The sequence below is a fragment of the Manis javanica genome, chromosome 5 (assembly GCF_040802235.1).
Source record: "Manis javanica isolate MJ-LG chromosome 5, MJ_LKY, whole genome shotgun sequence".
NCBI classification, from domain to species: domain Eukaryota; kingdom Metazoa; phylum Chordata; class Mammalia; order Pholidota; family Manidae; genus Manis; species Manis javanica.
Genome location: NC_133160.1, coordinates 31,270,784 through 31,282,791, shown reverse-complemented (window position 1 = coordinate 31,282,791; position 12,008 = coordinate 31,270,784). Strand labels below are relative to the sequence as shown.

The window sequence follows — 12,008 nt, the reverse complement described above, 5'->3', positions numbered from 1 at the left end:
CAGAAAATAGAAATCAGATTTGAAGATATTACTTAGAATTTAGCATAGAAAGATAAAAAGGTGGAAAAAAACAAAAAAAAAGAGAGAGATGTAAGTCAAAGTGAGACAGTCTAATATGCATCTAATTGGAATTTCAGAAAGAGGAAATTAAGATATCAGTCATTTAACTTGCCAAATGAACAAAATGATAAATGTCATAGCTAGATTGTCCTCATATCCAAAGTTCATTCTTTAAGAGTTACTAAAATGGGCAATGTTCATACCACCTAGGTCGATTTATGGAGATTTTTGCCTGAAGGCAGAGGAACGAACTGCATAGAATTTTCATGCTTTCTATTCCTTTGGTGATGTGAGTCTGTTTAATTCACTAAGATACCCCAGCTATCCTTGAAGGGTCCCCACCAGTAAGATGGCGAACTTTCGGCTTCTCTTCAGGGTCCTCAGTTCCCGCCGGCGCCACCTGAAGCCCAATCACCTCTCGCCCCCCTCCCAATACCAGCACCTAGCCAACAGCCACCAGCCCCGTAGAAGTGACACCTCAATCAATTCATGCCCCCTCCTATATAACCCAGCACCTTTCCCTAATAAAGCGGAACTCTCCGGTGAATTGCTGCTATGTGTCACTCCTTTCCTTTCATTGGTGCCGAAACCCGGGAGACGGGACACCCCAACTGGGCCCCGTCTTCCCCCGACACCAGCAGCAGCTTGCCCTCGTCCTCTTTTTCCGGCGCTGGCTCATCACACTCACCACTCCTCTCTGGCCTTTAGGTAAGTTTTCCCCCCGGAGTGGGCCACTCTTCCCCGAGCTATCGCAGTGCCATTGACCGTGATCGTCCGGCAAGGCCCTGACGCTCGGGGATGAGGAGGGAACGCTCCCCGCCTCAGGCCTTCACGGCTGCGGCGGACCCTCAGGCCCCTCCTCCAAAAGCCATAAATCCCCGCCTCAAAGCCTTTACGGCTGAGGCAGACGCTCAGGCCCCTCCTCCGACAGTCAAACGCATTCACCATCCCTTCCATCAGTGCTGAAAGTTTTTAAGCAAAATTTCCCCGGGGTGGGCCACTCTTCCCCAAGCTATCGCAGTGCCATTGACCGTGATCGTCCGGCAAGGCCCTGACGCTCGGGGATGAGGAGGGAACTCTCCCCACCTCAGGCCTTCACGGCTGCGGCGGACCCTCAGGCCCCTCCTCCAAAAGCCATAAATCCCCGCCTCAAAGCCTTTACGGCTGAGGCAGACGCTCAGGCCCCTCCTCCGACAGTCAAACGCATTCACCATCCCTTCCATCAGTGCTGAAAGTTTTTAAGCAAAATTTCCCCGGGGTGGGCCACTCTTCCCCAAGCTATCGCAGTGCCATTGACCGTGATCGTCCGGCAAGGCCCTGACGCTCGGGGATGAGGAGGGAACTCTCCCCACCTCAGGCCTTCACGGCTGCGGCGGACCCTCAGGCCCCTCCACAAACAGCCATAAATCCCCGCCTCAAGCCTTCACAGCTGCGGCGGATGCTCAGGCCCCTCCTCCGACAGTCATAAATCCCCGCCTCAGGCCTTCATGGCTGCGGCTGACTCTCAGGCACCCCCCTCCAACAGCCATAAACGAGGTGACTCCTTTGTAGATGAGAACGCTCCCTTTTCCCCCCCTCCTCCATCTGTTCCGTCCGCCGAAAACGCCTAGCGCTAGGTACCTCGAGACTCCGGCACTCTGCCTTCTTAGGGAAGTCTGGGTGACGACCCACACTTTCCAAGAAATTCCGACTCGTATACGAGTTTCTGCAGACCACCAAGGATCATCGGGGACGCCCTTTGTCTCCTTGTGGTCTGCTTCCAGTCCGAGGATCTCCGTTCCTCTTCCCCTGTTTGTCTCCTTCTCTGTCCTTTAGCCATGGGAGCCTCCTCATCCCTCCCTGAAAGTTCACCTCTTGAATGCCTGCTTAAGCATCTGGCTACCCTCTACCTGATGCCTGATATAAAACCAAAACTTCTCCGTAAATATTGCTCCCAAGATTGGCCGACATACCCCCTAGACAATAAAAACCAATGGCCCGCAGGGGGAACTCTTGATCCTAACATCACTCGCGATCTTTTTAACTACTGCCAGCGCCTGAAAAAATGGAAGGAGATTCCCTATATCGAAGCTTTCCACCTCCTCCTCTCCCCGCCCCCTCCCAAGTTCTCCTAGCCTGCAAGCCGCCGCCCCCCGCAGAAGCCTCCTGTTCACTCCCTTCCCCTTCTTCTCCTACAACAGCCCTTCTCCCTTCCTCCCCAACCATCTCCTCCCCCATCTCACCTCCTCCACCTTCATTCCCTGCAGATTAAGCCTGAGCCTTTCAGCCCCCCTTTAACTAGGTCCCAGGGGCCTCCTCCGTCTTTGCCCTGATCACCTGTTTCTCCCCTGTTAGGGACCGCCTTTGTCTTCTCACATGTTTGTAGAGAGAATGGGAAAGCACCTCCCCCCATGTCTGAACGCAGCATGGGAAAGCACAAGCTAGAGAACAACCGGTGCAGTCCTTAGAAGTTATCTGTCCACAAAAACATATCTTGACAAGACTCCTCACTCTGAAAATAGGGAGACCTTGAAGATGTGTAGAAACACCGCCCCTGCTTCTAGCTATGCGCTTCCCCCACTTGCCGATGTGGCAGGAATAGAAAACAACGCATTCCATAAGCAATTAACTGGAGCCCTGCTGTAGCTCAGTAGAGCATGGGACTCTTAATTCAGAGTCATGAGTTCAAGCCCAACTAGAGCGGCAGAAGTAAGCAGTTGGGCTGCTAGCTGGCGACATGTGGGTCCGATTCTATCTTTCTTTATTTTCTTTGCCCCCCTTCTGCACTTCAGGACCTGCTCAACTAGGCACGGCTAGACCGCGTCACTCCCCCACAGACTGAGCCAGAACCCTTCAGTCCCCCTCAGACTCAGTCCCGAGAGCCTCCCAAAATTATCGCCCCCCTCCGGGAGGTAGCAGGATCCGAACGCAGCATGCGCGTTCACATCCCTTTCTCCTTAAGAGATTTAGCCCAACTACAGAAACGCCTAAGTTCCTTTTCCACTGATCCCATGACATACATCAGGGAGTTTCAATGGACCCTCCAGTCTTACAGCCTCACACATCATGACATTTTCATGCTCCTGGCCAATACTCTCCTCCCTGAAGAGCGTAGACGAGTTTAGGACTTCGCCCAAATGCAGGCTACTGAAACCCACAGGACTGACCCCACCTGTCCCCCTGGCCCCACTGCTGTCCCCGAACAAGACCCACACTGAAATTATAACACCGCCATGAGTCTCCGCTCTCAAGATATTTTTGCCTCCTGCTTAATAGCAGGTCTGAAAAAGGGCAGCTTGTAAAGTAGTCAATTTTCAAAAGCTCCAAGACATAATTCAAAAGAGATGAAATCCCCTCTGAGTTCTTAGAGTCACTCAAGCCCTATTACAGTACACCAGCCTGTACCCAGAAACACCTGAAGGAAGACATGTCCTTATGACATACTTCCTAGCTCAAGGCTACCCCGACATTAAAGCTAAACTCAAAAGTTAGAACAGGGCCCCGCTACCCCACAGACTGAGATCCTAACAGTGGCCTTTAAAGTCTTCCATAAGTGGGAGGAGGAGAAAGAATGCCGTAAACAAAAGGCTGATCAGGCCAATTTCCAGATGTTGGCCCAGCTGATAAAACCACAACCTGGGCGCCCCTCTACAAACAAGCTCCCCCAAGAGCTTGTTTCAAGTGCAGAAAAGAGGGACATTGGTCAAGGGCGTGCCCCTCCCCCAGATCTCCTACCACCCCATGCCCCAGATGCCACAAAAAGGGCCACTGGGGGTCTGATTGCCCAACCACCCGAAGGGGAGGCTGGACGAACAACCCCCATCCTAAGCCCGCCGTAGTGGGGCTGGCAGAAGAAGATTGATGGGGCCCGGGGGCTTCTCGCCCGACCATTTCCATCACCAAACAGGAGCCCAGGGTTACTTTAACAGTAGACGGTCACCCCATCTCCTTCCTCCTAGATACAGGAGCCACCTTCTCAGTCTTGTGAGAATACCGGGGGCCTACCACACCAGCCATTACTCCTATAGTCAGAGTAGGAGGTAAACAGATTTTCCCATTAAACCCCCCACCCACCCTTTTATGCACAATCCAAGACAATCCCATACCTTTCTCCCACTCCTTCCTGGTTATGCCCCAGTGTCCCATCCCTTTACTAGGACGAGACATCCTTTCCCTCCTCCACGTTTCCATAACTATATCCACTCCCACAGCCCCCAGTACTCCCTTTCTGATGGCCCTCATAGCCGACGACCCCCCTCTACCCAATGAAAGCTCCGGTTCTGCCCTCATACACCCTGTAAATTCCAAAGTTTGGGACATTACAAGCCCCTCCGTGGCCCTATGTCCCCCTGCCTCTATCAAATTATGTGACCCCTCTCAGTATATCTGTCAGGCCCAATACCCCCTAACCACTTCAGCCCTCATAGGCCTCCAACCCATCATTCAAGCAGACCCACTCACTTCCCATTTAATACCCCCATATTAGCTGTTAAAAAAACCAACGGATTTTGCCGCCTTGTCCAAGACCTTCGCCTCATCAACATAGCCATTGTCCCTATACATCCCTTAGTTCCAAATCCATACAGGCTCAGCATCCCACTTCTCAGTCCTAGATCTCAAAGACCCATTTTTCTATCCCTCTAGACCCCTGCTCCCAAGATTTTTTCATCTTCACTTGGACGGACCCATACACAAGACATTCTAAACAACTCACTTGGTCAGTTTTGCCACAAAGCTTCCGAGATAGTCCCCATATTTTTAGACAGGTCCTAGCTCAGGACCTCAAACAGTTTCATCGTGATCACTCCAAGTCCACCTTATTATAATACATGGACAATCTTCTACTCTGCAGTCTCTCGTGAGAACAGTCTCAACTTGACACTGCCTCCCTACTTAACCTTCTAGCTTCCAGAAGTTACCGAGTATCCCCCGTCAAAGCTCAAATCTCTTCCCCTCCTGTCACTTACCTCAGATTCCTTCTATCTCAACAAAGAAAGTCCATTACCTTAGACAGAAAATGGCTCCTCTCTGACCTGCCCATTCCCAAAACCAAGACAGAAATCCTTTCCTTTCTAAGCCTGGCTAGATATTTTAGAGCGTAAATCCCTAACTTCTCCCTGATCCCTGTTGGCAAGACCCCTATACGACCTCAGCAAGAGCCCCCCCTAAAAAACCATTATCCTCCTCGCCGCGACACTCCTTCATTAAGCTCTGTCAAGCCCTTGTGGAAGCCCCAGCTCTCCATCTTCCTGATTTGTCGAAGCCCTTCTCACTATACATTCATGAGAGGTCCAGTCAAGCTCTAAGAGTCCTAGGCCAATATTATGGCCCATCCTTTGCCCCAGTAGCTTATCTCTCCAAGCAATTAGACCCCACAGTTCAGGGATGAGCCCCCTGCCTACGAGCATTAGCCACTGGACAGCTCTTGCAGAAAGAAGCTCATAAACTGACATTCAGGGCGCCCCTTACCATTCTCTCCCCACATCACCTAAAAGATCTCTTAACCTACAAAAGTTTACAGACTCTCCCTCCCTCCAGACTCCTGACCTTACTGTCCTCTTTCCTCCAAAATCCCGTTCACCCCCTTTGCCATCCATACCCGAATCATGACTTTTTCCTCCTTTACTGCTCTCTTGCTTTTTCTCCTCATTCCTATTGTCTTCCCCGCCACCCCAGCCTCCTTTGTATGGCGATTCAAAGTCAGACAGACTTACACACAGCATCAAACAAAAGTTACTGCCCTCATTGCCACACCAGACTTCCCTCTGAAAAGCTGCTCTGAGCCTTTATACCTCCACTTTCCTCCCTCCACTGAAGTGTTCACTAGCAGCTACCCTTATTCTCCCTACCTCTGCTTCCTCTATGACCAAAAACAAGCCTATTGCAGGCGATGGCCAGATACCTACAGGAGATGTCCCTACTAGTCTTGCACAATTCACTACATAGGTAAATTCCAGTACCCACAGTATTACTCCTCCAACCGTTTCATGAAATATCCCAACGGCTCATTCTCCTTATCAATCCCAGATCCCTGGGACTCTCGATGGGCTGCCAGAGTCACAGCCTCAGTTTACTATGGGGGGTCCTCGACCCTCCACAGTACCCTTCATATCTCTCAAAAGTATGTTCCCTCTCATTCCCAGATCTCTCAAGTTGCATCAGATAGCAGACATTCCGAAAAAGTCATTATCCAAACTCTTGATGGCGCCTCTTCATCTTCTTATCCCCACCCCTCTTCCCATTTATCCTACTCTTCATTACAGCTCATTCAGGACACCACCATCTTTCTCAACCACACCCTTAACACAGCCAATTGTTTCTTGTGCGCATCACTACAGCGCCCACTGCTGGCCGCCGTGCCCCTTAATATTTCCAACTACTCCTTCCATTCAGAAAGACAACCCTTCTGCCCCCTGGCAGACATACCCCTATGGGAACCAGAATACGCAGATAATCTCACTATCCACCACTGTGTAAGCCCAACTCCACCCCCCTCCAGCGCACTTCACTGCCTCTCTATCTACACCCCTACCTCCGGCTCTAAGACTTTTATGCAACCGGGACACTTCTTTTAGTGTAATGGCAGTCTTTTCAACTCACTGCCTCTCAACTCCGATACACCCTGCATTCTCGTCACCCTAATCCCACAGTTAACACTTTACAGCATGGCAGAATTCCTTGAGCTCCAACCTCCCTTGCCCTCACGCACAAAAAGAGCTGCTTTCCTTCCCATCATAGTCAGTAGCTCTTTGATCACCTCAGCCATTGGGGCAGGGTTTTCGGGAGAAGCCTTGGGTCACTCTCTATAGGCAGTTAGAGATCTCAACGCCAAACTTGAGGGAGCCCTGACATCCACTGCCGATTCTCTAACCTCTCTCCAAAGACAGGTCACTTCGCTAGCTAAAGTCACCCTTCAAAACCAGCGGGCCCTAGATCTGCTTACAGCCGAGAAGGGCGGCACCTGCGTCTTCCTCTGGGAAGAGTGCTGCTATTACATCAACGAATCCGGCATTGTAGAAACTGACATTACCAAACTCACCGACCTTGCCTCCAGTCTCCACTCTGCTTCCAATTCCAACCCATTCTCGTCAATACTAACAAACCCCCTCCTCACCTGGCTCTGGCCCATTGCAGGCCCCATAATAATCATTCTTCTCGCCTGTCTCTTCTTACCCTGTATAATAAAGTTCATCAAATCCCAAGTCGGAAAAATCTCTAATCAAGCTTTCAACCAGCTTTTACTCAGGAACTACCAGCTTCTGGCCACAGAAGATCCCTCACCCTCACGTGACCTTCTCACCACACGCTGAGATGGACCCCTCTCTCCACTGGAAACTGTTCCTGGAAACAATAGCCGCAGACGCCTGGCTCCTGACACCCATATCCTCTTGGCCAACCTATGGTTACAGGGAACCTTCATTAATTTCCAAACCTGAAGAAGTCCACATCTACTCGTCCTTACTGCGGGGAGTCCTATCAACCCTTTCCTCCCAATCCTCAAGCCCTCACTCCCTTCTCCGTCCCTGTTCAGCAGGAAGCAGCCAGAGAGAAAGCAACGTCCACAAACCCATAGAGGAGAAAGGGGGGAATGAAGGGTCCCCACCAGTAAGATGGCGAACTTCCGGCTTCTCTTCGGGGTCCTCAGTTCCCGCCGGCGCCACCTGAAGCCCAATCACCTCTCGCCCCCCTCCCAATACCAGCACCTAGCCAACAGCCACCAGCCCCGTAGAAGTGACACCTCAATCAATTCATGCCCCCTCCTATATAACCCAGCACCTTTCCCTAATAAAGCGGAACTCTCCGGTGAATTGCTGCTATGTGTCACTCCTTTCCTTTCAATCCTTAAACAGTGTTCCAATGCTAGACTTTGATTCCAAATCACACGATCATCTTAAAAATGTAGTTTGTGTCCACACTACATTTTGTTTCTGAAAGTTTCATTTGTAATAAACCAATTATTCAAAATCATTCAACTTCAAAACTGTTCTAGTTGGTTTTATAAAAAACGTAGATGCTCTTAATGTTTTGCACATGAAATTTTCTCTCTTTGTAATCAACTATTTCATTTACTTTTCAAATAATTACTAATTTTATCTTCCTAACTCAACTCACATCTGCTGCTTTAGTGGCCTCAACACTACAATACTCTTTGTGCAGCCACTGGTCCACAAGCAAAGATATCTATCTGCTCTAAACACTCTTTTGGCAAAAAGGGAAATGAATTATTGTCATTCTCTCATGATATTCACTCTCTTTGAAGAGATCACACAAAAGAAGCTGTAGAGTTTAGTTTTAAGAAAGCAGTTAAACTTGGGATTTTCTGTTACCTGAGATCCTCCTTAAATTCATTTCATTTCATATGTAAATTTAACAGTTTTCTTGCATCAATCTAGAAAGGAATACAAACTTGTAGAGGACTATGAAGAAGAAAAAAGAGAAAAACGACCTACTTATTCTAGCTATCCTCAGTGACTAAGTTGTTTTTTTTTAACTTCTGAATGGCAAAATCTCAAATGCATTTGAAATTTTATCTCCTAAAAGGAGCCAAAAAAAACCCATGCTGACAACAAATCTTTCATGTGCATTTCTGTTTTTCTATATCTTGATTGGATAGTGGTTAATTGGATGTATACATATGTAAAAATTCACCCAGCTGTAACATGTAAGATTTGTATACTTTGCTGTATGAAATTGTATCTCAGTTTAAAACATAGCTAAACACACACACTCCCTGTCTTCAATAAATCTCAGATATGACATAGAAATTAAGTTTCTAAACAAATATTCCCAGGTGGTTCTAATGTCCAGGTTGATAACCACTGGCCCACAGCAGCTGGAACATGTCTTGATTAGAAGAGACATTCAGCAAATATTTGTTTCAATGAATGGGTGGGTGAATGAATGAGTGAACCAGCAAACTAATAAGTACCTATGTTATTCACAGTTGTACATGTACCACTGAGTAAGGCCAGAGAAAGCCCTAAGCCTATTAAAGAAAAAAAAAGAATGCCAGATGCTCTAAGTGAAAGGAAAGGAGCGACACATAGCAGCAATTCACCGGAGAGTTCCGCTTTATTAGGGAAAGGTGCTGGGTTATATAGGAAGGGGCATGAATTGATTGAGGTGTCACTTCTATGTGGCTGGTGGCTGTTGGCTAGGTGCTGGGATTGGGAGGGGGCGAGAGGTGATTGGGCTTCAGGTGGCGCCGGCGGGAACTGAGGACCCCGAAGAGAAGCCGGAAGTTTGCCATCTTACTGGTGGGGACCCTTCATTCCCCACTTTCTCCTCTATGGGTTTGTGGACGTTGCTTTCTCTCTGACTGCTTCTTGCTGAACAGGGGCGAAGAAGGGAGTGAGGGTTTGAGGATTGGGAGGAAAGGGTTGATAGGATTCCCCACAGTAAGGATGAGTAGATGTGGACTTCTTCAGGTTGGAAATTAATGAAGGTTCTTTGTAACTATAGGTCGAGGACCTGTTGATTCTAATGGTGCTAAGAGGATATGGGTGTCAGGAGCCAGGCGTCTGCGGCCATTGTTTCCAGGAACAGTTTCCAGTGGAGAGAGAGGTCCCTCTCAGCATATGGTAAGGAGGTCACGTGAGGCTGAGGGATCTTCTGTAGCCAGAAGCTGGTAGTTCCTGAGTAAAAACTGGTTGAAAGCTTGATTAGAGATTTCTCTGACTTGGGATTTGATGAACTTTATTATACAGGGTAAGAAGAGACAGGCGAGAAGAATGATTATTATGGTGCCTGCGATGGGCCAGAGCCAGGTGAGGAGGGGGTTCGTTAGTATTGACGAGAATGGGTTGGAATTGGAAGCAGAGTGGAGACTGGAGGCAAGGTCAGTGAGTTTGGTAATGTCAGTTTCTACAATGCCCGATTCGTTGATGTAATAGCAGCACTCTTACCGGAGGAAGACGCAGGTGCTGCCCTTCTCGGCTGTAAGCAGATCTAGGGCCTGCCGGTTTTGAAGGGTGACTTTAGCTAGCGAAGTGACCTGTCTTTGAAGAGAGGCTAGGGAATCGGCAGTGGATGTCAGGGCTCCCTCAAGTTTGGCGTTGAGATCTCTAACTGCCTATAGAGAGTGACCAAAGGCTTCTCCCGAAAACCCTGCCCCAATGGCTGAGGTGGTTAAAGAGATACCGACCATGATGGGAAGGAAAGCAGCCCTTTTTGTGCACAAGGGCAAGGGAGGTTGGAGCTTAAGAAATTCTGCCATGCTGTAAAGTGTAAACTGTGGGATTAGGGTGACGAGAATGCAGGGTGTATCGGAGTTGAGAGGCACTGAGTTGAAAAGACTGCCATTACACTAAAAGAAGTGTCCTGGTTGCGTAAAAGTCTTAGAGCCGGAGGTAGGGGTGTAGATAGAGAGGCAGTGAAGTGCGCTAGAGGGGGATGGAGTTGCGCCTACACAGTGGTGGATGGTGAAATTATCTGCGTATTCTGGTTCCCATAGGGGTATGTCTGCCAGGGGGCAGAGGGGTTGTCTTTCTGCATGGAAGGAGTAGTTGGAAATATTAAGGGGCACGGCGGCCAGCAGTGGGCGCTGTAGTGATGCGCACAAGAAACAATTGGCTGTGTTAAGGGTGTGGTTGAGAAAGATGGCGGTGTCCTGAATGAGCTGTAATGGGAAGAGGGGCGGGGATAAGAAGATGAAGAGGCGCCGTCAAGAGTTTGGATAATGACTTTTTCAGAATGTCTGATATCTGATGCAACTTGAGAGATCTGGGAATGAGAGGGAACATACTTTTGAGAGATATGAAGGGTACCGTGGGGGTCGAGGACCCCCCCATAGTAAACTGAGGCTGTGACTCTGGCAGCTCATCGAGAGTCCCAGGGATCTGGGATTGATAAGGAGAATGAGCCATTGGGATATTTCATGAAACGGTTGGAGGAGTAATACTGTGGGTACCAGGAGTTACTCATGTAGTGAATGGCACAAGACCAGTAGGGACATCTCCTGTAGGTGTCTGGTTATTGACTGCAATAGGCTTGTTTTTGGTCATAGAGGAAGCAGAGGTAGGGAGAATAAGGGTAGCTGTTGGTGAACACTTCGGTGGAGGGAGGAAAGTGGAGGTATAAAGGCTCAGAGCAGCTTTTCAGAGGGCAGCCTGGTGTGGCAATGAGGGCAGTAACTTTTGTTTGATGCTGTGTGTAAGTCTCTCTGACTTTGAATTGCCATACAAAGGAGGCTGGGGTGGTGGGGAAGACAATAGGAATGAGGAAAAAAAGTGAGAGAGCGGTAAAGGAGGAAAAAGTCATGATTCGGGTATGGATGGCAAAGGGGGTGAACGGGATTTTGGAGGAAAGAGGACAGTAAGGTCAGGAGTCTGGAGGGAAGGAGAGTCTGTAAACTTTTGTAGGTTAAGAGATCTTTTAGGTGATATGGGGACAGAATGGTAAGGGGCACCCTGAATGTCAGTTTATGAGCTTCTTTCTGTAAGAGCTGTCTAGTGGCTAATGCTCGTAGGCAGGGGGCTCATCCCCGAACTGTGGGGTCTAATTGCTTGGAGAGATAAGCTACTGGGGCAAAGGATGGGCCATAATATTGGCCTAGGACTCCTAGAGCTTGACTGGACTTCTCACGAATGTATAATGAGAAGGGCTTCCACAAATCAGGAAGATGGAGAGCTGGGGCTTCTACAAGGGCTTGACGGAGCTTAATGAAGGAGTGTTGGGGTGAGGAGGATAATGGTTTTTTAGGGGGGCTCTTGCTGAGGTTGCATAGGGGTCTTGCCAACAGGGAGAAGTTAGGGATCTACGCTCTAAAATATCTAGCCAGGCCTAGAAAGGAAAGGATTTCTGTCTTGGTTTTGGGAATGGGCAGGTCAGAGAGGAGCTATTTTCTGTCTAAGGTAATGGACTTTCTTTGTTGAGATAGAAAGAATCTGAGTTAAGTGACAGGAGGGGAAGAGATTTGAGCTTTGACGGGGGATACTCAGTAACTTCTGGAAGCTAGAAGGTTAAGTAGG

At 48.9% G+C, this 12,008-nt stretch overlaps 1 protein-coding gene across 13 annotated transcripts in view; it reads right to left on the bottom strand.

Annotated features, from left to right (window-relative positions):
* Positions 1-12,008, bottom strand: part of SHLD1 (shieldin complex subunit 1) — a 122,148-nt gene that overhangs the window by 37,924 nt on the left and 72,216 nt on the right. For 2 of the 13 annotated variants that reach the window (XM_073236910.1, XM_073236908.1), the window contains one exon: positions 9,088-9,685. The exons of 10 other annotated variants lie outside the window; for them this stretch is intronic. Coding sequence is in view for 1 of the 3 variants with exons in the window: in XM_073236908.1 (XP_073093009.1) it covers positions 9,630-9,685 (56 nt within the window). In the remaining 2 variants the exon portion in view is untranslated. Of the gene's footprint in view, positions 1-9,087; positions 9,686-12,008 lie in introns of those variants that run through there. One more of the 13 variants, XM_073236912.1, reaches the window with a different exon arrangement.